This window comes from Erpetoichthys calabaricus, chromosome 2 (assembly GCF_900747795.2).
Source record: "Erpetoichthys calabaricus chromosome 2, fErpCal1.3, whole genome shotgun sequence".
NCBI lineage: Eukaryota > Metazoa > Chordata > Cladistia > Polypteriformes > Polypteridae > Erpetoichthys > Erpetoichthys calabaricus.
In genome coordinates, this window is record NC_041395.2 from 269524966 (window position 1) to 269551794 (window position 26829).

At 39.4% G+C, this 26829-nt stretch overlaps 1 protein-coding gene across 1 annotated transcript in view; it reads right to left on the minus strand.

Moving 5' to 3' along the window:
* Nucleotides 1–26829, minus strand: part of lrrc20 (leucine rich repeat containing 20) — a 75392-nt gene that overhangs the window by 18613 nt on the left and 29950 nt on the right. The window contains exon 4 of the mRNA XM_028795524.2: nucleotides 22120–22287. Within this exon, the coding sequence (XP_028651357.1) occupies nucleotides 22120–22287 (168 nt within the window). The remainder of the gene's footprint in view (nucleotides 1–22119; nucleotides 22288–26829) is intronic.

Genomic DNA, 26829 nt, shown 5'->3' on the forward strand with positions numbered 1-26829 from the left:
CTTGATTCCATCAGCGCATTTACAGTACATGCACAAACATAACCAGACAAAAGTGAATAAGATGGTTAAGGCAGGAACCTGGTTTCTTAAAAATCTAGGTTTATATGTGCAAGTATTCTCCTGGAATTCTCCTTTATCAAAAAACTCCAACCTCATTAAACCATGCAGAAAAACAGTTAAACGCCATCATCGGCCACCCTGAATGCGAAAAAAAGCATGATGTATGTGATAATTGTCTTGAGTTTTATAACTATGTTTAGTCGATTGGACACTTCATTTTAAAATTTCTGTCACTGGAATGCACGCAGCACATTCTTTTTTGTTTAACTATGTAATTGAGCCCTGCAAAGGACCCAGCACGTGTACGTTTACTTCAGTAAGGTAAAATTGTGCTAGATTACTCGTTACTTTAAAAAGTCATGTTTTAACATACATTTCTTTTAACATATTACCCTGCTGCACTCATTAATGTGTTGCTGAATTTAGCACTGTACATTCAGCTTATCAACATAATCTGTGTCAATATTTCAGAAATTGATGAGTTTATTTTAGCCAGTACAAGGGAAAATGCAAACGCCTGTACATTTGCCTTTGGAAATATTATATTTAGTGGACGCTTCTGCCGGAGGCTGCTGAAAGCGAGTGTGAAACAAATACATATGCAAGATGACAAGAGTGCAATGGGTTTAAATTGCCATATAATCAGGTTATTCACAGAGAAATCTACCTCTGTTACCCCGATTTCTCTAACCAGAATATGGGTTTACATGGCATTTTCCGGTTTCTGTGACTAATATGGTTATTAAAGCACATGTAAATGCAGAAATGATGGTCACAGAATTATTTGTAAACCCTACGCTGAAATTCCCCTAAAAGTCAACAACATTTTCCCCATCAGTTTTTAGATTGTGTGGAAATCTCCCCTCTACTGCAAATGAAATTCAGACCCTTTAAAGCAGGTTCTTAACCTGAGTTCCGTGGACATGGATGGGTTTCAGGGGGTTCTTGAGGGTCAGATAAAAATTAACATTTTTATTCACTATACAGCCCAGTACTGTTAATTTAGAGTAGATGTAGTAGTAGTAATGGTAGTAGAAAATGTAGTAGTAGTAGATCTGTTTTAATTTGCACAAGAGGATTGTACTTCATAATTATAATGAGTGACCATTACTTTTTGCATAAAAAAGGAGTGATTTTTTTTAAGATTGTTTACTTTAAAGTTTAATAATACTTTGTGTATGTCATATATGTATGAGACAATCAAATCTCGATAAATAAAGTACATTATATTCATTGCATGCAAAGTTGTGTTAAAGTGAATGTTTCTAGAGGAAGGGGTCCATAGCTTTCATCAGATTCTTAAAGGGGTCCGTGACTCAAAAAAGGTTAAGAATCATTGCTTTAAAGAATTTGCCACTGTTTCACAGTATGTCATGCAAACTTTGGCTTAAAGCAGACTTTGCACCATGCCATTATTTTACTTTGTCTTTCACCTTTTGTCTAACAGATAAATAATCATCAATGTTAAAGAAAATGGGGAAATAGTGGTTCCAATTAACTATTTTTCTATTAAATAAAATGATGGCAAAAATAGCTAGTGCTTGGCTTCACTCCAGAACCACGCAATTTATCTTGAACAAACCTTTTACACTCATTACAATGTAAAGCCCACATGGATACTTGTATTTTCTTGTATAGTATGAAAGGGTCCTGAAATTTGTAATCAAAGCCTAGGTCCCTTTTCGCAAAATAGACTATATATTCTCTATTTTATTTAGCCAAGTTGTGGCTTGGTTCTGGCTCTAAACATAAATTCATGGAAATATTATTGTTGGGACATATGGTAAACCATTTCACCTTTAAATCTATTTATGTGTTTACTTTGTATTGAGTTCTTAGTAAGGTATAGCAATTAGAAGAATTGTAACAAGGCAAGATGATCAGGCTGATGGTTGCAGTTTCGGGTACCTATTTTCTGATTTTATGCAGGTAAAACACAGCACCATTTGAAGTGAAAGCACACAAAAAGAACACAACGCAAGACACCATAGGATAGGAATATAATCCAGCAAATGCAGATAATAAAATGTACCCTACTTATTTATGAAGACAGAAGGCAAAAAGTATTTCATTTAAAACTAGAAGGATGCAAGATAAGCACCAGGAGGAAAAATTGAAATATACCTCTAAGTATATGTAACTGAATTTTTTTGTTATAGTTTTTTACTGATTTGAGGAATTTAATACACACACAAAAATGGTCAGTTGAAAAGGAGAAAAACTATATATTCAGTGCGGCACACAGTATCCCTCCACAATGGCACTCCAAACTCAACTAAATCAATCCCAAGTCCCAAAAATAGAGCCATGATGCAGAGTCAAAACAAGCAATATGTACTGAAAAAGAGTAAAATAATTAGGCAAGAAAAGCATTAAAGCACAACAAAAGATGAACCTAAGGGTGCTGTGACTGCGATTCTAAGCATACTCTATTAATCTGAGAGGCAGACCATCCTACAAGAATTAGATTATAAAAAGATCATCAATTCTCTACCGAAAGAAGCTCAAGAGATTTCCATCAATAGGAAATAAATCAGTGGAGCAAAATCATAGCACTACTGTGAAATTAAAGAAAAAGGTTTTATACATTGATTTACAGAGAAAAGAATAGAGACTGATGACTAGTTTCTTTAAAAGAGAAAAGGAGTAAAATAGGGGAAAAAACAGAATGCAAAGAAATAGTGTCAGATGAAGAGATGCCACATGCCCTGAACACTAACCTGAGCTGCAAATAAAAGAAAAATGAGAAATGAGAAAGATGGAAATGAGACTGGAATGTCATAATGCCCAAACAGTCAAACAGATTACCAAGAAGAGTGACTCTTTGGTGCTGCCAGAGACAGCAAGGTTGCGATATGCCATTTTATAGTAGGGGCTAAGAGTTCCTCAACACAATGTCATCATTTTCTCCCTTGCAACACAAAGTCATCATTTTCTCCCTTGCATCCAGTGACGAAGCCTGTCAACATAGTTTCATTTCTAGCCCAAGTGGTTAAAGTTTAAAATTGCTCCTGTATTTGAAAATATACATTTCAATTTATTGAAGGATTGTGAACATTCAACTAGTACTTTGCAGCATATCAAGAAGTACTTTAAAGCATCTACAAATGTTTTCTTTTGTCACAGAGACTCCACTCTTAACTCCACTCTTAGGCAGGCAAATTATAGCTCTTTGGTCCTTGAAAAGGAGTTCTTTCTTCATTGCATTCCTTTAAACAACAGAATGCAGTTTTCCAAATGGAAGGACTGTCACTGTGTTGCATTATTTAAATGAGAAAGCCTAACCACATTCAGAAGACATAGTAATTGAGCTACTGGCACTTTTTGGACCCAAGAATTTATAGACTTGTCACAGACTGCAAAAAAGGTACCCTGGTAAGAGACAATCCAGTGGCACCAAAATAAGTGAAATGTGATGGAATACTCAGAGAAAACCCCATTAAGTAGTCCACATTGACAGAGAATCAACAGATAAGTGCATTGCTCAGTGTCAGGTAGGGATTGAACTAACAACCTTGTGGTTTAAGGTTCAGTGTAATAGGCTATGCCACACTACCTGAACAAGTTGTTTATAATGTGAAAGCAACCATCTATCCTTTCATTTACTGAACTCACTTCAGTAAATATAACATGAAATATAGTATGAAAGTCAGAACCTATTAAAGCAGCAGTAGGAACCAGTAGGAAAGTAAGAACCAATCTAGAATGATATGACAGTCCATCACAGGGCACACTCTTGCAAATTCACATACTAAACTAGTTATGGAGTTGCACTTCGATGTGCATATATTTATGTGGGATGAAACCAGGAGAAAACTACTGTATGCATATACAGTATGTATAAACTCCACTCGATACTGTCCAGACCAGAATTTTAACCTAGGACCCTGAAGCTGTGAGACAGCAACTTACCACTCCATCACTATGCTTTTTAACGTAAAACTATTCTTCATTTTTGTTTTATACTAGATTCAAGTTATCATTTAAAGAGTTAACCTCACAAGAGTCGCTGCAATAAAATTCACAGGTAAACTTTACAGTGAATTTATAATATATTTTAAAAGTATTTGTTTTTCATAATATGGAAGTAAGCGCTGCTGCCTCGCAGTTGGGAGACCTGGGGACCTGGGTTCGCTTCCCGGGTCCTCCCTGTGTGGAGTTTGCATGTTCTCCCCGTGTCTGTGTGGGTTTCCTCCGGGCGCTCTGGTTTTCTCCCACAGTCCAAAGACATGCAGGTTAGGTGGATTGGCGATTCTAAATTGGCCCTAGTGTGTGTGTTTGTGTGTGTCCTGCGGTGGGTTGGCACCCTGCCCGGGATTGCTTCCTGCCTTGTGCCCTGTGTTGGCTGGGATTGGCTCCAGCAGACCCCCGTGACCCTGTGTTCGGATTCAGCAGGTTGGAAAATGGATGGATGGAATATGGAAGTAACAGAGAGATTCAAAATATACATGGTAAGCAAGCCTAGGCCACATACAAATCTGTCTTTTACCAAAATCTAAAAGCCACAACTAAAGCTGAGGTAAGATTATGGAATCAAATTCAAAATAGTGAAATGAAAACAAACAAAACATTTCTGTTAATGTTTGGTAAAGGGAACATTTTTTGTACTTCATTGCCTATAATTCCCTTCATTGCCTGTTATTCTCAAAACTGATAATACTGCTGTCTTGACATGACAATGACAATCAAAAGTGATATGTAGACGTCTAAATAAAACAAATACAGTAATCCCTCGCTATATCGCGCTTCGACTTTCACGGCTTCACTCTATCGTGGATTTTATATGTAAGCATATTTAAATATATATCACGGATTTTTTGCTGGTTCGTGGATTTCTGTGGACAATGGGTCTTTTAATTTCTGGTACATGCTTCCTCAGTTGGTTTGCCCAGTCGATTTCATACAAGGGACGCTATTGGCAGATGGCTGAGAAGCTACCCAACCAGAGCGCGTATTACCTATTAAATAAAACTCCTCAAATATATTGTGAGCACGGGGGCTGTTCGCACCCCTAGAGGATATGGCCGCTCCTCAATATACGCTGAAAGATTACCTTCACATTGCTCTTTCTTGCTGGGCTTACATATGGCTGATTTGTCAAGCGATATGCTTCCAGCACGGTGCTTCGCATACTTAAAAGATCAAACAGCACGTATTGATTTTTGATTGTTTGCTTTCTCGCTCTGACGTTCTCTGCTCCTGATGGAGGGGGTGTGAGCAGGTAGGCTGTTTGCACCCCTAGACGATACGGACGCTCGTCTAAAAATGCTGAAAGATTACCTTCACGTTGCTCCATTCTGTGCAGCTGCTTTATCAAGCGACATGCTTCCTGCACGGTACTTCGCATACTTAAAAGCTCGAAGGGCACGCATTGATTTTTGATTGTTTGTTTTTCTCTGTCTCTCTCTCTCTGACATTCTCTGCTCCTAACGGAGGGGGTGTGAGCAGAGGGGCTGTTCGCACACTGAACTAGAGGATACGGACGCTCCTCTAAAAAATGCTGAAAGACTACCTTTACATTGTACCGGCGGTGCTTCGCATACTTAAAAGCCAAACAGCCCTATTGATTTTTGTTTGCTTTTTCTCTCTCTCTCTCTGACATTCTCTGCTCCTGACGTGCACTCCTTTGAAGAGGAAGATATGTTTGCATTCTTTTAATTGTGAGACGGAACTGTCATCTCTGTCTTGTCATGGAGCACAGTTTAAACTTTTGAAAAAGAGACAAATGTTTGTTTGCAGTGTTTGAATAAAGTTCATTTCTCTCTACAACCCCCTGTGTTTCTGTGAAAATCTGTGACCCAAGCATGACAATATAAAAATAACCATATAAACATATGGTTTCTACTTCGCGGATTTTCACCTTTTGCGGGGGGTTCTGGAACGCAACCCCCACGATCGAGGAGGGATTACTGTACTCCTAAATACCAGATAATACTAAAACAAATAACATGCGGCTTATAGTCTGTGAACCCATTTCAAAGTATAGTAAACGGTTACATTTTTATTATGAAATCCTTCCTTAATATTAGAACTAACTCTTCTAAAAGGTGGGGAATGGGGGACAATACTAGCATTCACTATTGTACATCTATCTTTTACAAGCTGTTACAAATATGCACCAAAATTAGTTTAATAGTCCATTTGAAAATTCAGTTTAAAAAAAAAATCAAGATGCCTCTTCATCATAGAAGACATGTATGCTCGCTCATTCTTCTTTGATGACTTTGTGTGCTTTTGCAGCAAAATAGTATTGATTAGAAAATTGATGATAAACTATAATTGTGCAATAACTCTCTCATATACTGTACTAGCAAAATACCTGCGCTTCGCAGCGGAGAAGTAGTGTGTTAAAGAGGTTATGAAAAAGTAAAGGAAACATTTTAAAAATAACGTAACATGATTGTCAATGTAATTGTGTTGTCATTGTTATGAGTGTTGCTGTCATATATATATACATATACACATATACACACACATATACACACATATACAGATATATTATATATACATATACATATATATTTTTTATATATATATATATATATATATATATATATATATATATATACACATACATACATACATACATACATATACACACATAGATGCACTTACAATAACATAGAAATCAATATAAAGAACATTAACATCATTATCATATGAGAATATGAAGTAATATATAAGAAGCACATTTCATATAAATATAAATTATTAAACAGTAAAATCTTCTTCTATAATTTGCTACCGTGGCTTTTCGTTGGTCTGTCCAGGATTTTAAATCACCTGTAGCTTGCAAACCGTTTCACCTATTGACTTGAAATCTGGTACACATATAATACGTCACGTCTGCTATCCGCTTTGTGGGTGATGATTGTATTACTCTTTTTATGTTTATTTTATTTTAGAATCAACTCCTATCTGCGCACACCAGGGCGGCCGTGGGCAGATGCGTATGGTGTATTCACTCCATGTTATCGTGCATTGCGCTGTCACTGGTATTTTGATAAAAGAATTTGAACAATATATAAGAAGCGTATAAATTATTAAACAGTAAAACATTAACATTTAAGAAGTAAAGTTACATTGAGTACTACTGCAGTGCCTTCGGGTATACCTCATTTTTTCTTTGCCCATTACATGCTTAAATGTATACATTTTTTGGTGTACCTACCCGAGAACACGCGACATATAACCGACCGTGGGAGAAGCATGGATTTTAAACACGCGTTGAGTTCATCTGCTGGTCTCCCTCGTGGAATAACTGGTAATGTTTGACTAAAATCTACAGCGAGTAAAACGACATTACCTCCTTTTTTTTTTTTACGATCTCTGAGATGTTGCTTTTTTCGGTTCAAGGCTTCATAAGCTCTTTTATGTTGTATGGTGTACTTATCCCAAACCATCATCTTTGAATGTTGCAAGACTTTCGCCTTGTATGTAGATCGGGGTAATTACATTCATTGCATTCCTAGTCTGAATCACAATCTGATTGTATGGGTGGTTACCTGGCACTGTAGGGTTGCCACCCGTCCTTTAAAATACGGAATCGTGCCGCGTTTGAGAATGAAATTGCGCGTCCCGTTTTGAATTAATACTGGACGGGATTTATCCCGTATTTTTGTTATAATTTTTTTTTTAAAGCAGCGTGTCATGCAAATCATCCCACACGCATTTTATGAAGATGCCTCCTTTCCTACTTTTGATTGGGTAATACTTGATGTCATCGTTAGTTTGATTGGTCTTTTTAACTGTCCAGTGAGGAGGGCGTGTCTTTTAAGTAGAGTCTGCAAAGTGTTGGCACTGAGATGTGGCGTCAGCGCCATAGTTGAAGCCCCTAACGTTGCGGTCAGCATGTCGGCTAACATCCGCCATGTGCCGTCTTTCAGTTGCGAGAAGCAGATCATAGAATGGTTGAAACTGTTGCCCCTAACGTTGCGCCACGGCGTGTGGTTCGTTTATACCTCGTGTCTTCTCATTAAACTTTTATCTCGCGAATATGTTATTGCAATCCGCAGCGGGAGCGTTTCTATAAACTTAATTTAAACTTACGTTTTACACCGTGCTTTGTTTCCCTTATGAACATGCTTGTATGCTTAACTCGCTCCGTTCTCAATCGTTTAATTAATTTTTTGCTGTTCGCTGTTTGCGGCTGTTCCTCCATTTCCCCCTACTTCGTTCTTTTATCTCGCGAATATGTTATTGCAATCCTTAACGGGAGCGTTTCAATAAACTGATTGAAAATAGTTTTGCATTTACCTTTTTAGTAAAAGGCGAGCTTTTAAGCCTGAGAAATCACCCCGTAAATGCACACGTTTAATTGGACATGTGTTAATATGTATGGTTACACAGTATTAAAAGACAGTGAACAACGTCAGTTACCTTTCTTCCCGCGTTTGATAAAAGGTGAGCTTTTAAGCCTGAGAAATCACCCCGTAAATGCACACGTTTAATTGCACATGTGTTAATATGTATGCTTACACAGTATTAAAAGACAGTCAAAAATTAACGTCATTTACCTTCGTTCCCGCGTGTGACTCGTGCTGTAAATGTCTTCCTTGTTTTTAGTTCACGTGATTACGTAGGAGGCGTGATGACGCGATACGTGACTCCGCCTCCTCCATTACAGTGTATGGACAAAAAATATGTTCCAGTTATGACCATTACGCTTTGAATTTCGAAATGAAACCTGCCTAACTTTTGTAAGTAAGCTGTAAGGAATGAGCCTGCCAAATTTCAGCCTTCCACCTACACGGGAAGTTGGAGAATTAGTGATGAGTGAGTGAGTGAGTGAGTGAGTGAGTGAGTGAGTCAGTGAGGGCTTTGCCTTTTATTAGTATAGATAACAGGCACACACACACAAAACATAGTGCTTGCAATTTAAGATATACTTTTTTCATATGTTTCTAAACTTAAAATTGGGATGCATCGTACAGTATATTGAAGGCATTTCATTGTCACACTATAAGACAATATAAGAAAACAAAAATTCTCTGAATGCTCTGGTTTGACTTTCTGCAGATACAAGAAGTAAGCTCATACGGACTTGTGAAAGAGTAAAGTGATTCCTCAAAAGAAATATAAAATGGTATCTTGTATATACTAGTAATTCTAGTTCTCCAAATGGGGTGCATCCTAAATTTGAGTGCGTCTTAAAATGGAAGACATACACTATACAGTAATCCCTCCTCCATCGCGGGGGTTGCGTTCCAGAGCCACCCGCGAAATAAGAAAATCCGCGAAGTAGAAACCATATGTTTATATGGTTATTTTTATATTGTCATGCTTGGGTCACAGATTTGCACAGAAACACAGGAGGTTGTAGAGTGACAGGAACGTTATTCAAACACTGCAAACAAACATTTGTATCTTTTTCAAAAGTTTAAACTGTGCTCCATGACAAGACAGAGATGACAGATCTGTCTCACAATTAAAAGAATGCAAACATATCTTCCTCTTCAAAGGAGTGCGTGTCAGGAGCACAGAATGTCACATAGATAGAGAAAACAATCTCTAGCAAACAAATCAATAGGGATGTTTGGCTTTTAAGTATGCAAAGCACCACGGCACAAAGCTGTTGAAGGCGGCAGCTCACACCCCCTCCGTCAGGAGCAGGGAGAGAGAGAGATAGAGAGAGACAGAGTTTGTTTTTCAGTCAAAAATCAATACGTGCCCTTCGAGCTTTTAAGTATGCGAAGCACCGTGCAGCATGTCGTTTCAGGAAGCAGCTGCACAAAAGATAGCAACGTGAAGATAATCTTTCAGCATTTTTAGACGAGCGTCCGTATCGTCTAGGTGTGCGAACAGCCCCCCTGCTCAATCCCCATACGTCAGGATCAGAGAAAGTCAGCGCAAGAGAGAGAGAAGAGTAAGCAATCTAGCTTCTCTGCCATCTGCCAATAGCGTCCCTTGTATGAAATCAACTGGGCAAACCAACTGAGGAAGCATGTACCAGAAATTAAAAGACCCATTGTCCGCAGAAATCCGCGAACCAGCAAAAAATACGCGATATATATTTAAATATGCTTACATATAAAATCCGCGATGGAGTGAAGCCGCGAAAGGCGAAGCGCGATATAGCGAGGGATCACTGTATAGTATATACTGCATGTACATTGTTTATTTATTTACTTTTCTAAAAGCAACTTTCTCAGAGGTTCAGCTATGCTCTGGTCATCCTCTGTGTGTTTATGTGTTTAACATGTTAAAAGTAAAGTGTTTTATGCAGTAAGAATACTTTTTAAAGTAACAAGTAATGTAAGGCAATACTTATTTGTTTTCTTAAATAACACTCAATAAAACATGTGAAACTGCATTACTATGGAAGCTTATTCCTGCTACCACAAAAAAAAAAGAAAAAAAAAAAAAAAGACTTATTTTGCAGAAGTATTGCTGTTTTTCACAATGACATTGCCTGCTGCTCTTGGTATAACATTGTGCATGTGCACATTATGACCATCTGGTGACAGCTGAGGGAGTGATTAAGCACATGTGCAATCAAGTGAAAATGACTGAACAAAATGTATAAATATACATATAATCCAATATATGATGAGGAGTAAGTTTAATGAGCCCAATTTAGGGTCACAGTGACTATCGTAGCACCACTGGGTGTAAGGCAAGAAGCAATTTTGCTTAACAGTATGCCGATTCTTTGCTGGGCTCAATTGCACACCCAAGCAGAAAAAAGTGTGCTACGTGCAATCCAGTAACAGAAACCTATAAATAAAGTGTCAGTTTAAGTTTATCAGTTTTAATCCAGCTATTGTGTTTAGGTTAGTTTTAATCAAGCTATTCGCTACAGAAATTTTTAAACAGTGTGAGGGGTTGGCACAACACCCAGTGTTCATGACACAAATCTTCAGGGGCTTGCATTGGGGACGATAAAGGGGATGGACATTTACTTTAGAGCACATGAATGACTAAACTTATTTATAAAACACAAGAAAATCATCAAATTTGGTCATGTTTCTAATCAGTTTCATAAAGGTTCACATATGGGCTTAGGATCAGATAACAACTGCTGGCCAGTAAAATGTGCAGTTTTTCATACAAAAGAAGTAAAGGTAACACAAAAGTAATGTTCTCTTTGTAGAGCATTACATTTTATAATAAGTACCTATATAACATATTTAGTTCATTTTCTTAAACTGAGTTATTTTTAAAAGTAACATTTCCCAGCGTTACACTTGAATATTGGTTGAACTGGTCATGTTTTCACTGCTCCTAAATTTATTCCCACACCACAAAACACTTAGTTTAGAATGTACAACTCTAGCTAAAATTATATTATGGAATATGGAAATCCAATACAGTACATCTCCATTTGAAGAAGGATAGATCATTAATCAAGAAATAATATTGGGAAAATATTTAAAGAAAGATGACAAATAACAAATAGAAAGAGAATGAGAGAGAGGAGAAATTGCTGAAAATTCAAACAAAAGGTTGTAAGCATACTCATAGGTTTTCAAAGCAAAAGATATTTCAACATAAAAAATAAAGTGGACACAAGAATAATTAAATCTAATAATTTGAATTTTTCACACTTCTAAAACTTTTATACATGCTATAGATACTCTTTGCAAAAGAATACCCATTTAAATTTGTACTTGGCAAATGTTTTAGTGTTTCAAAAAAAAATATCTAAACAAGCAAAATAGTACATTTTAATAGCAAATTACTGTTTTGAGTACTAGAGGTATAATAGACAACACAATCAAATATCCAAACCAAGCCAACTAGTTACATTGCATAATCAAAGCTGTCCTTTGAAAAACATAAAAGAATGAGGGACTGCTTCTTTGAACCTTGTTATTATATTTAGTTGCAATTATTTCCTTTTAAGAAGTCATTTAAGAGGGGATATTTTTAAAAACAAAACCAACTTTACAAAACACAACAAAAATGATATGAAGATTACTTTATGCCTATATTTTACATTCATCTTAATAGTGAAAACATCTGGAGCAAAACAAAAATAAAAAATTAATGCTATGCCGTCTAAACTATCCTATGAAAACCTACATGAGATAACTTTATGAAATCCTACTTAATCCAGTTCAGGGTCAAGAGGCAGTGGAGCGTATCCCAGAAGAGGAACACTTTAACAATCCATTGCAGGGCCCACTTATAAGCAAACATCCGCAGTCACTTTTTTGCATGCTTGGAGTACAGCAGAAAATTGCAGGGACACTGAATGCCCTGGAAAGAGGGTGAAAAAGGTGAGTAGTAGTCAACAGAAGAGGAAGCAAGTTATGTGTCTCCTGTTAGGATTTTAAAAGTGCCTCAATATTTTTATGTACTAGGGGGCTTTGCCCCCTGCTCACTTCGCTCGCCTATCCCCGTGTTTGGTTTTCCGGATACACACTTTTAAGTTTTTTTTTTCTTTGAATTGTTGCTATTTTATTAGTTTCATTTTTATTTCAGAACTTCTGTAAAAACAATATTTGTAATCTTGCGAGTCCCAATATGCTGAATCTTTTTAATGAGGCCAGGATAGGTTTCTCTGTTTGGAATTTCAGCACAGACAAAACGATCTACATCATCAGCAGTTAATAATTTTTTTTTACAAAGTAAAAAAGTAAGTAGAGTTCTGCATTGGACTCCTGTCTGTAAAGTCGTGCTATTTTCCTCTCACAGTTCCAAAAGTACATGAGGTTACCAAGGTGATACCCCAGCTTTTGTCTAGGTTTTTGTACAAGGGCTAGACAGAACATTTTTGACTCCTGGGGTAAATGTAGCTTTTTAAATAAGCAGACAGATAAATATATATACATGAACAAAGTAACCAATAAATGCATGTGCGGTAAACTCCATTTTTGAAATTCTCAAGATTCTTCATTTGTCACATGCATAGTTATACAGGACAACATGCAGTGAAATGCATCCTGATCTGCTTATCAAAAACTGTGCAAAGTTAGAAGAATATCAGTTAGATTAACAAAAAGTCATAGTTTGAAAGGTAACAGTATAGTAGAACAATAAATAAGTAAAAATTATGTGAATAAAGTATAATTAAGTGTTAAGGTGCAATAGTGTAGTAATTATTGTGCAAAACCAAAGTTAGACTGGTGCATAGTTAAATGAGGCAGTTTGTTTGTTTGGGCTACTGCGATCTTTACTTTCTTTTTTTATATTTTCTAATTTTCCTACCTACTTTCATATCCTTTAACTTTCTCCACATGTGTATAGCACCGTTTTTTTTTTTTTTGAGCCTTTCTAATTTCACTGGTTTCATAGTCTCTAACCTGTTCTGCATGTGTTTAGCGCCAACGTTTGTAAACGTCTTTATGAAGTTCTACTTTGTCTTTTACTCATTGTCTTTTAATTCTGAGCCGGATTGGACAAGCTTTTTTTTCCCCAATTCCTCTTGTTCCAGGCCGATAAATACTTTTCCTTATTTTCTGAATTTGCACCTCAATTATTCTTTTTTGCTTTTTTTCTGTCCAACGCATTTGAGTCTCTTTTCTCCGTGCCTGATTGGACGTGCTTTTTTTTTTCCATTCCACTTGTTCCAGGCTGATCATCACGTTCCTTATTTTCTAAATTTGCACCTAGATTATTGTGTTTCTTTTTAGCATTTTTTTTCTCTCCATCGCTTTTGGGTCTCTGTTCTCCGCGCTTTTCTTTCTTCTTCGTTTAATCATCGACATTTCATTTCTACCCTATTCATTTCATTTCTACCCTATTCATTTCTACCGTATTGACCTTATACACTTTATATGCACTGAGAGCCCTGGAGCTGTGTGTGCTGCATGACTGCCTTTACACTACTGATTTGTTTTTTTTTTTTTGATATTGCTTGTAAGTAGGGTGTGTCTTGCAAGACTCTCGTTCTATGTTCCCGTGAGACGCACTGTGGCAGGTCTCTTTTGTCTTGTGGGTCTTTAAATTATCTTCCGAGAAGATCACGTATCGTAGACTATCAGGACAGGGGACAGGATTTCTTTTTATAATAGATTTGCTCAAATGTTTCATTTTTTCCTTCTCTTTTACTGTTTTTATTTTGTTTTATGTTTATAGTTGCACTCTAGTCACTTACCATAAATTGTGCCTAATGTCTGTGTAAAAACATAAAATGATGTAACTGAACAAAATGTATGTGTGTACAGAAAATAGGACAGAATGATGAAACTTGTTTGTGTTTTGCGTACGTGACAAAAAGCATGTATACTTTCTGGAAGTTTTCTTTTGATGATGTGTGTGACAAGAAAATATACCTTTAGGGTAATGACTTTACAAAATTGGAAAAATACAATGAGTCAGGACGCTATTTTTATTGCTTACGTGGTCAACGATCAGGAGATTAGAAAGGTATAAAAGAGCAAGGACATCTGCGCTCGAGGCAGATGAAGCGCGGTGTCCTAGGACTGTGTTTCTCTGTCATTTTACCCTTGTCTGGTATGTATCAATAAAAGGTTTTTACTAATTTTAATTTTCTTCTCTGTCTTCAGTCACAAAAAGTGTCCACAGTTTTTGGCGCCCGGACGTGGGGCAAGAGACGGCCGGTCGACTCCTCCAGCGAGACCATTTCAGTGATCCGTCTTACCAGCGGACTGCCGTCAACTTGAGCGCTCCGGCAGCAGAGCATGCAGCTCCGGCAAAAGTTAGGACTGCCCTGTCCTGAAACAGTTCTTGCGTGAGGAGTCCCTGGTCTCCTCTTTGCTACATCCACAGTGACTGAACGGATTTCCAGACAGAGCTTGCACACTTCCAGACTGGGGTAAGCACCGGGGGATTTCCGAACATTTTTTATTTTCTAAATAACGGGAGGGTGAGTTTCCTGTTGACCGTCTAGTCATACTCATATCTCAACGGGTTGCTTAAGGTGATGGAGACTTGACCCAAGCAGTTTGACGCATACGAAAGGTCTGATGAAAGGATACTGGCCTCACCCATATCCTAGACTCGGCTGGACGTATTGATGTAGTATTCTGCTGAACCGAATCGGACACGAAGTCACCTGAGCTGGAATCCGGGGATGTGAGCGGACAGGCTAACGGGACGAGTAACGGGGTGGTATGGAAATATAAACCGAAAAGAGCACAGATTGCAGGATTGCTGTTAGGAAGGAATAAATAAATCTACATACGGAATAAGCAACAATACCGTGTTCTCCTGGGAACTGGAACAGGACCGATAGTTAGGTGTCTCCCCTTGGAACTAAAGAAGGGAACAGTAAGGGAATAGTGAGTGGCACACTTAATACCTCGCTGATTCATACGTACACAAGGGATTAGGCGAATCAGTATATAGTTGGAAAAATTAAATACAGAACCCGGGAGGGCAAGGGAATATAATGGGAACTTATAACAGTAAGCCTGTTAATCGCCGCACAGGGGGATCAAAATCATTAATGCTGGAAGAATTATTTTCGGAGGATCAACAGACGCCCCGTAAAAATGGGTCTCCTAGAAAATTTATAGAAAAGAAGACAGGTTTAGATTTATCCTATTATTTTTTTCCCCTCCTCAGAACCAACCTCAGGCACCTCTATTATCCCCTCCTCTATCCCCCATTCCGACTGCCCCCCCCTGCACTACAACTAGCAGAAGTTTCCCCTGATGATTCCCCAGGCACAGATCACTATGACCCCTCAACCCATCGTGATGACCCACCCTGTACTAGACAAACCCCCGTCTCCAAATGCACTCGAAGTCAAACCTCCACTCACAAACCAGCTCCAACTTTTTTCTCTTCTGATCCTTCACCTTCACTTACTTGCCCTTTAATAGAAGTTCCCAATCCCCATTATAACCCTGCCCATCCAGCCGGACCCCAAAATCCCACAACAGTTATGATAAATCGGAATTGGGACATCCAAGAACTAAAAGATGTCGTGAATGCACTTCCAGATCCCAAGGAAGTAGGAGGACTAAAATTTGTTGAACAACTTGATCAGTTAGATAGCATGTATAAGCCTAATGCTGCTGAATGGACCCAGGTACTTCGTCGAAAGCTTGGGACCACATGGGCCACTGTTAGCAGGGGTGTCCGCAATAACGTTCCATGGGTATGGAACCCAGCTTTAACTCGAGGACAGGGGATAGGTGGAGAAGGCGAATTTAACCCACAATGGGAGGCGTTGAGACAAAATATTGCAGAAAAATATAAAAAAAAAAGGAACGGACTGGTCCCTTATTTCTGCTGCAAAACAAAAGAGACACGAAACGGTTGATGAATGGGCACATAGGATTCAAGACCTTATGGCTAATCACTCGGGCTTGGGAAATGCTGATGACCGCACCCGAGCTGCAGTTCCACCTTTTGTTTCCGGTTTGCGCTTTGATATACAAAACAAGGTCCGCACTTCCTGTATTGAGTGGGAAAGTGCCACGTTTGATGAAGTCAAACGACATGCTGAACATGCCGAAAAACAAACTAAGCAGAAGGAATCGGACTCTCATGCCAAATTATTGGCAGCACAGATGAACTATTATACCAGGAATGCTCCTGACCAAGGTCGAGGATATGGCTTTAGAGGAAGGGGACGAGGACGAGGAAGAGGACGAGGTGGTTTTAGAGCTCCTCCTGTTGACCACACTAAGAATCCTTTTATTCCCTCTCCCTTAAATTCCAATGCTAATTCCTTCTCTTGCTACGCCTGTGGTGAAACTGGACATTTTCGTCGGGAGTGCCCTCACAGACAGCAACAACCCCCACCTCCCCTTATTCCACCTGTTTCTTCTGACACCCCTGACCAACAATACTGGCCATAGGAAAACGCTGGGACCTCCAGCCACTCTTTTCAACTACCTTTGCTCACCCATAATTCAGAGACTGATCCTTTACTGACATTGTTCGTTGATGGCACTGAGACTGTTTTCTTAATCGACACTGGTGCCACTCGCTCGCTGGCAAAGGTCCCTGCCTCGAACGAAACTGTTACTGTGCTTACTGCTTCTGGACAACCTTACCTTCTTCAAGTATCAAAACCTCTTCAAGTCCAGTCACGTCCTGGCGGACCTACTTTGTTCAACCCCAAAAGTTGTTGTGTCAAATTACCCCTTACCCCAAACCCTCTTTTGCAGCATGGACTTGAGATATTTCCCTACACACCATTCTCCTCAAAGCCCTACACTCTTTTTCCCCTTGTCTCTTTCCCAATTTACAGGCCCCTGACATTTTACACTGTACTGCCCAATACTTCCCTATAGAAGCAGACACCTCCTGGCTAGAATCTTTCCTTACTTCTGGTACTTGCCCCGAAACCCTTCACATCTACTGTGTTTTTATTTCATCCACAAAGGTAGCTGCTTCTGTTCATCTTACATGCTCACAGCACATATATTATCTTGGCGGCACAGTGCCTCATATTTCCTTAGCTAAATCACGCACTGTTAAATGGGGGGAAATAGGACCATGGGTGGAAAAATGCCTTGAAAGAACAGACTGGTTACAAGTTACTCCAGGTATTTTTGATACTCCTGACCATTTAATAACTAAAGTAGTGTTTCAAAGGATAGCCCATTGTGCGCCTCTGGTGATCCACCCGAAATCCTCCTTCCGCCCGCACCGTGCCCAATATCCTTTGTCTCCCGAAGCAGAGGCTGGCATCTCCGCCGTACATCCCGATCTTGTCAAACGCGGTACCGCCGTTAGACATAGACCGTCATGCCTCAGGGATACAGAGAAGCCCCTTGTGTATATGGACAAGCTCTTGCCCAAAATTTAGACGGCGTTTGGCCGGAAAGAGGTAGTACATTGATACAGTATGTAGATGGAAATGATATGTAGCGCTACGGAAGAAGATTGTACAATAGATACCCAGAAATTGTTGCTGTTTCTGTGGGAAAATGGCCATAAAGTTTCTAAAGTTAAGCTGCAGCTAATCAAAACAACTGTAAAATATCTAGGTCATGACATTACGTATGGAACAAGAGCTCTCTCTAGCGATCGCATTACAGCCACTACAGACAGTGGGTTCTAAATTTTACTGAAAGAGCACAGCCGTTGCAACAACTGGCTGAGAAGGCTCTCTGTGACCTCAAAGCTGCTCTTCTATCTGCGCCCGCGCTAGGTTTGCCTGATCATTCTCGTCCATTCACTTTGTTCGTGGACGAAAAGCAGGGATTTATGAATGCAGTACTGACGCAACAATATGGAGATAAACAAAGACCGGTGGCTTATTTTTCTAAAAAACTGGATCCAGTGGCCGCAGCACTTCCTCCGTGTCTTCGTGCTGTGGCTGCAACAACAGAAGCTGTATTAGCAAGCACGGATGTAGTTCTCATGAGCCCTCTAACAGTTAAAGTGCCTTACGCTGTACATTCTATCCTAGTACAAGTCAAAACTTCACATCTCAACTAGTTACGCAGTGGTCCAAGGGGACCGCCTGCTGGAAGCAAATCGAATTTCATCAAGCTTGAGTGCACAAACAGCTGAACTCGTAGCACTCACTCGAGCATGTCAGCTGTCCGAAGGGAAGATCGTAACAATTTATACAGATTCCAGGTATGCTTTTGGAGTCTGCCATGATCATGGAGCACTATGGAAACTAAGGGGATTTAAGACCAGTACTGGCAAACCCATCCAACATCAGAAATTGATCGAATCCCTTTTAGAAGCTATAACCAAACCATCGAAGCTAGCGATTGTTAAATGATAGCTCACACAGGATCCTGTTAGCAAAGGAAATGAATTAGCTGACCATTTTGCTAAAGAGGCTGCATATAATAACACACCAATTTCTTTATTCCAACAGAGAAATGACCAGGACCCTGATAATCAAATTATTTCTTTACAGAGTGCAGCCACGGATATCGAAAGGAGAAAATGGTCCAAAGAAGGGTCCCTCTCTGATGGAGTCTGGACTCATAAACACACTAACAAACCTTTTCTCCCAAAAGCCTCTTTCCCAGGAATGGCAAAAATCGCCCATGGCCTCGATCACGCAGGAAGAGATGCCATGGTTCGAGATGTTGAAAAACATTGGGAAGCTGTAGGTTTCTCTACATATGCAGAGCAATTTTGCAGATGCTGTGCAATATGTCAAAAGTTTAATGTGGGAAAGGGTACCCAGGTAAGTCCCGCCGTTACCCCTAATCCAATGGGTCCGTTTGAACACCTCCAAATGGATTTCATTGAACTAACCCCGTCTAAAGGGTACCGATATTGTCTTGTGATTGTCGATGTGTTCTCCCGATGGGTAGAGGCTTTCCCTTCAAAACACAACGATGCCAAAACAATAGCTAAAGCACTAATTAAAGAGATTATTCCAAGATGGGGTATCCCTCAAAAGTTACAAACAGATAATGGCACTCATTTTGTGAACTCCATTAACCACCTGGCTCCAAATTAATGTGCACCATTATTGTAAATACCATCCCCAAAGTGGAGGCATCGTAGAACGATGCAATGGCACTTTAAAAGCTAAACTCGCAAAAATTTGTGAACAAACTAATTTATCATGGCCGGATGCACTACCCTTAGCTTTAATGGGACTAAGGGGACGGACACACCGACAACTGGGACTATCGCCGTTTGAGATTCTGACCGGACGATTGTAGGAAATGTGAATTTGCATACTGTGGACAATGATCTTCTCTCTAGTCTTGCAGGTTTGCGAACCTCGTTGAAGGAAATCCACCAGCAGGTTAATCAAGCCTGGAGGACCAGCCCCCTTTCCAAGGATTTACCAATTCCTTTGGGCACCTGGATCCTGGTTCGAGATACTCGGAGGAAACACTGGCATCAGCCTAGGTGGAGAGGACCATTCCAAATTCTTCTATCCACACCACACGCCGTGATTGCTGTGCTACTATGCTTTTCTTTTCCCTTGTCTACTGCCCTGGTCACCTTGACTTTCCCGTTAGGAATTACCACATCAGTGCAGTTTGATTTCTGCTCTATTATCAACTGTGGGAACCAACAACGTTTCCTTAACTTCACCAAAGACGCTATTGAAGGCATACATGAACAGCTTGATCGTACTTCTCTGATGACTTGGCAAAATCGTCTAGCCTTGGACATGTTACTTGCGAAAAAGGGAGGTGTCTGTGCTATGTTTGGTGATGCTTGTTGTACATATATTCCAAATAATACCGCGCCAGATGGATCAATAACTCATGCATTGGCAGGCCTCACTGCTCTCTCTAAAGAACTTTCCACTAATTCTGGCATTACAAATCCCTGGGATCAGTGGTTTACATCCTCCTTCGGATCCTGGGGAAAATGGATAAGATCTGTTTTCATTTCTTTGGTTGTGATATTTTGCCTCCTCCTCCTGGTTGGTTGTTGTATTATCCCTTTGTTTCGCTATATAATATCTAAGTACTTTACCGCCTCTATGGAAAGGGCATATATGCTACATGAGGAGCGCATGTCTCGTATAGCTTCTTCCATTTTCTCCCCCCCTTCCCCTTCATCAACCATTTCAAGAGAGAATTATATTGCCCACATCATTTTGTTCAAAAAGGGAGGAGTGTAAAAACATAAAATGATGTAATTGAACAAAATGTATGTGTGTACAGAAAATAGGACAGAATGATGAAACTTGTTTGTGTTTTGCGTACGTGACAAAAAGCATGTATACTTTCTGGAAGTTTTCTTTTGATGATGTGTGTGACAAGAAAATATACCTTTAGGGTAATGACTTTACAAAATTGGAAAAATACAATGAGTCAGGACGCTATTTTTATTGCTTACGTGGTCAACGATCAGGAGATTAGAAAGGTATAAAAGAGCAAGGACATCTGCGCTCGAGGCAGATGAAGCGCGGTGTCCTAGGACTGTGTTTCTCTGTCATTTTACCCTTGTCTGGTATGTATCAATAAAAGGTTTTTACTAATTTTAATTTTCTTCTCTGTCTTCAGTCACAAAAAGTGTCCACATCTGCAAGACTCTCGGGTTAGCTGACAGAATTCTATTAGCTCCTCATTCATCTTTAACATGCTGGAGCATTAACTAGCACAAGCCACTGTGTTCTTTGACCCCCTTTGTGATATTTTTGCAAAAAGTTTAAATTTATATGTTGATTTCAGGGATTAACCTTTGGGATTAAAAATTTTCTGGATTTGGTTATTGACTACCTTCTTTGTTTTAGTTAATTTCTTAACATTTTCTTTTTGGATTTCTCCTTTTCAACATCCTTCTTTATTCATTAGTCATATTCTTTAAGTTTCACTTTGAGTTATTTTGACTTATTTATTATTCGTGTTTTGTTTCTTTAAGTTACTATATTTACTTGTTTATTGATTTAGTTTATCGTTATTCATATTTAATTCATTGGTGATTAAAATTAATTTAATTAATTGATATATTTTTTTTTTACAATTTTAGCCATCCTAGTGGAGAATAATACAACTTGACCATTTAAATCTTCACAGGTTTATGCCTAAGTTGATATGAAATTTGGAATACTGCATTTCACATTATATAAGAGAACCCCTCCAAATGTTGTTTTTTCTGTCTAATATTCATTTTCTGAGTAGACTAGGTTAACTCTGACTGGAAGCAGTCACAAAAGAGGATGCCAGCTACATTAACTAAAATACATCTTTATTTTACTTAAAAAGGCATATCACTAAAAGTATGACTCAAACCTCAGGCAGATTCTATATGAAAAAAGAATCATAAGTATACAGTAAATTGGAAAACTGCCAAGATTGCTTTTTCTGCTGAAGATTAACACTCTTAGCATTTAATTGACTTACTTTTTTGGAACTTCTTTAATTTATTGATATAATATAGTTTTATAAATCACACTTGTTATTTTACATACTGTAGATATGCAAATCTTAACGTAGAATAAATTTTCATTCATTGTTTTTGTACTACGTGAGAATGTAAACAACTGATCATTTTAAATAGGATTAAATTTGCTTCAGAAACGTAAACCTTCTCATAGATGAATGCTATCTGAAAATATCAAATTTAAGTGCAAAAACAATAGTATTCATTCTGCCTCCAAGTAAAATAACACCAGATAAAAAAATCAAGTACAACTGTCCTTCCAATAACATATCTACTTACAAAATGAAACAAATAAACAAAAGGAAAAATTATAAATATTTCACACCAATATATTGTATAATGTTTAATCATTTATTACATACTCACCAGATATGCCATTTCCCTCCAGATTAATATTCTGAAGGGTCTTGATGGTAGTGAGGTTCTCAGGGAAAACAGTGAATTTGTTTCTGGCTAAGTTGATAGACGTCAAATGCATCATTGAACCTATGATTTCAGGAAGCTGTGTCAGGCTGTTTCCCTCCAAGTTTAACACTATAAGAAATATGATTTAATTAATAGTGCATAAAAATAATAATCCTTTACATACAAGTTCAGTTTTAGTTAGGGTTTGCATTTTAGGATTGTGAAGCCATATATTTAAGTAAACTACTGCAGTACCTATGTAAAATCTAATGCACTGTCTTTAAAATATTGCTATACTTGCTGTTCTAAATGATGATGGTAAATCTGCCAGATGGCTTGGCAGACATGCTAACAAGGGGTGGGCTACAATAGTGTACTTTTGTTATGGCATGTGCTCAGCCTTGTGTGCTTTACTGGCTTGACCAACCAAGTTCTTGTTTCTAATCTTTATTCTTTATTCCAAAGTTACTATTCTAACTTGAACTACCATTTTTTCTAATGTGCTTTTCATCTTCTAGATTTACCATTACTAATTGTTGTTAGTTATTTTTTGTTACTTTCTTTGGGTGATATCATTTTTTTCATGATTTCTTTCACACATTTTCTCAGGTTTTAAATGCCCTGGAATATATTGGAAATATTTGTTCAGTACATTTTGATTTGGGTGTTTTTCGCTTTTTTGGAATTGTAAATATTTGTTTCTGACAGCTACCACCCTTTTTATAGCATGGTTGCCACGACTCAATGACCTGTAGACAGAATGCATTTCCTGGAGGTTGTGCTACATGTTGTCATTGATGCAGTTGTTAATAAAACTTTAACTTTCTTTTTCAACTTTGATTTTTGATTAGATTTAATTAGGTAGATTACATTAATGATTTCCTGGTTTTGACTTTGCATGCATCTTAATTAGGTTCATCTACCAGACTTATTCATTTTTGCCTATATTTACCTACCATTTTTCAATAGTGTGGCACTCCAAACTGTGCATTAAGTATTGAATCTTAGGGGATGTGAGATAACACCATAGCTGCAGACTGGAGTTACAACTGACTTTCAGCCAGAAACCTAGGAAACATGGAGTCAAAAGGAGTGCTGGACAAAAGTTTGAATGGCTACAGGAAGACAGACCAAAATTCTAGAAAGGCTGGTATGGCAGATAAAAAAAGGAATGTTGCCATGGTGGTGGGAAGTGTATGAGCCATCCTACCTGGAAGACAAGGATCACAGCCTTTCATTCAGACTCACTGAGGGGCAGCATATGTGTTGTTTTCTTTGGTTTATTTTATATCTTGCGTTTGCTCCCTTTCTTATATTATTTAGTTGATAACTACTCCTTTGTTGTACTTCTTTTGTATTATTTAGGTTTGAAGATATCTCAACAGTTTCCCCTAGCATCCAAAATATATTTTTCTCTGGAGAAATATACATTTAATCTACTTTATTCAGGAACATGGCACCCTCTCTGTGGCAGACGTGTTTGCTCGCTCCACTCCATGCCGTTTTTTGTTTTGTTTTGTGTTGTTTTTTTCGCCTTCTCTACAGCGCACAAATGCTTTGCACTACTATCATACAGCAGACAGGTATTGCTGGACATTGCTAACTCACACAGTCCCCTGGAATTTACCAGTTTTATACCATCTGAGCTACAGTTCATTGTTCGCTCCCGTAGCCAACACCACAACCACACCCAGGAAGACCCTGTAGCACCGAGTTGAGTTACCAAGCTGACCCCAGGAGAGTGCTCCGGAGACGGCGAGGCAAGGAGGTAGGGCTCCACACCAGTCTGAAAGCCTGCGCTAGCTGACCACCGCTACCCAGCCTCTTGCTAGCCAACGTGCGGTTTCTGGAAAACAAACTGGATGAGCTAAGAGCCAGGATTACAGCACAGGGGGAAATAAGAGAGTGCTGCACTCTAATTTTCACTGAGACCTGGCTTTCAGACAAAGTCCCATGATGTCATCAACGCCTTAAAGACGGCTCATCCCGATGCTGTATTCCTGTACCCATCCTACAGACAAAGGCTGAAACAAACAAACCAAGTTAAAGTTTGGACCCCAGAGACCGAGAGCACCCTGCACGACTGTTTTGCTCAGACAGACTGGGATGTGTTATGGGTTGCAGCTACTCTAGAGGACTCTTCTATCAGCATACAGGACTATGCTGAGTATGTGACTGGATACATTAGCATCTGTATTGACAACATCGTGCCCACAATACCAGTCAGGAAGTTCCCCAACCAGAAGCCCTGGATAAACAGTCAGGTACTCTACGTGCTGCGTTCCCGCACACTTGCATTTAGATCAGGCACTGAGACAAAGTACAAAGCTGTGAAGTACGGACTAAGAAAAGCCATCACAGCTGCCAAGAGGCAGTTCAGAGAGAAGCTAGAGGGCTTCTATTCTACTGCTGACTCTGGAAATATGTGGCAGGGACTACAGCACATCATAGACTACAGGACCACCACCAGCACAATCAGCTCCACAGGCAGTCTGCTGGATGAGCTCAACACTTTCTACACCTGCTTTGAGACATCCAGCAACAGCACAGAGTGGACACACACACACACACCTGGACCACCCAACCCCCCTCCCCTCCCCCAACGGTCTCTTCAGGTCAGGTACACAAAGCACTAAGGAAGATCAACCCCCGTAAGGCAGCAGGACCAGACAACATCCCTGGGCAGGCTCTCAGAGCATGTGCTAATGAGCTGGCTGATGTTCTCTCCTCCATCTTCAACATTTCCCTCAGTCACAGCATTGTTCCGTCCTGCTTTAAGACTACAATCATTGTCCCCATTGCTAAAAAAGAAGCCCATCCACCTGCCTGAATAACTACAGGCCAGTAGCACTCACTCCAATCATGATGAAGTGTTTTGAGAGAGTGGTGCTGGCCCACATTCAGAGCAGCATACCGGACACTCTGGACCCCCTGCAGTATGCCTTCTGGCCAAACAGGTCCACCTCAGATGCCATTGCAGCTGCACTACATTATTCCCACTCCCATCTGGAGAACAAAGGCTCCTACATCAGGATGCTCTTTGTTGACTACAGCTCTGCCTTTAACATGGTTATCCCCCATAAACCCACCCATAAACTGTCTGCACTTGGGCTGCAAACCATCCTCTGTGACTGGTTCCTAGACTTTCTGACTGGCAGGCCCCAGTCTGTCAGGATTGGTAATAGGATTTCAGCCACCATTATCACAAACACAGGCACCCCACAGGGATGCGTCCTCAGCCCCATCCTCTACACCCTGTTCACCCATGACTGTGTCGCCTCCCACAAAGATAACATCATCGTAAAATTCACAGACGACACCGCAGTGATAGGACACATCACTGGTGGGGTTGAGGCGGCCTACAGGAGGGAGGTGGACAGTCTGGTATCATGGTGTGAGGACAACAACCTCACCCTCAACACAGACAAGATGAAGGAGATGATAGTGGACAGAAGGAAGGAGGGGAGACCTCACCGGCCACTGTTCATCTGAGGGCTTGAAGTGGAGAGGGTGAGCAGCATGAAATACATGGGTGTCTACATCAGTGAGGACCTCACTTGGACACTTAACACCACACAGCTGGTCAAGAGGGCTCAACAGCAGCTGTACTTTCTGAGGAGGCTGAGGAAGTTTGGTATGTTGACTAAGATCCTCAGCAACTTTTACAGCTGCATTGTTGAGAGCATCTTGACCAGCTGCATCACCGTGTGGTACAGTAACACTACTGCTATGGACTGCAAACGCCTGCAGAGAGTGGTAAAGACTACTGAGAAGATCATCAGGACCCCACTGCCCTCTCTGCAGAGCATCTACAACTACAGAGTCAGCAGAAGAACTGCCTCGATCCTTGGGGATCCCACCCACCCCCAACATGAACTGTTCACACTTCTACCCTCAGGCAGGAGGTATAGAAGCATGAAATGCAGGACTTCCAGGCTAAAGAACTCTTTCTTTCCCAAGGCCATTAGACTCCTAAATAACTGACTGGAGTTTATAACCATGGTTCACCTCATTCTTTCTACCTCACACAACCGTATTTGACTTGTCCATCTCACACCTACCTGCACATTACATTTTATACTTCTATTCTGTTTTTATACTTTATGTTGCCTATGTTACTTATTATCTATCTGCTACTTATTATTTATGTTTATCTTTATACGTTGGTTTTGTCATTTGGTGTGAACAGCAAAGAAAGAATTTCAATGTACAGGGAAAAGTGTTTCCTTACAGTGCATATGACAATAAACTTTGAACTTGGTAAAGGATTTGGCCTCCTGTGACCTCAGAAGATCAAACAGTGAATATTTGTATAATAGCCTGAACACGTGAAATAAGTATTTAATCTTTTTTGAGTATACAACATGTAAAAATATTGAAATATTTTTCTGCTACTGTTTTATAAAAATAACCAAACAATTTCTCAACAATTTTAAAATTTAAAATGTGTTTATAAGATGAGCCCATCCCAGGATTCTATTTACCAAAGAATGTGAAACAACTAAAGTGAAATTAACCAGCAAGATATCCATCCATCCATCCATCCATTTTCCAACCCGCTGAATCCGAACACAGGGTCACGGGGGTCTGCTGGAGCCAATCCCAGCCAACACAGGGCACAAGGCAGGAAACAATCCTGGGCAGGGTGCCAACCCACCGCAGGACACACAC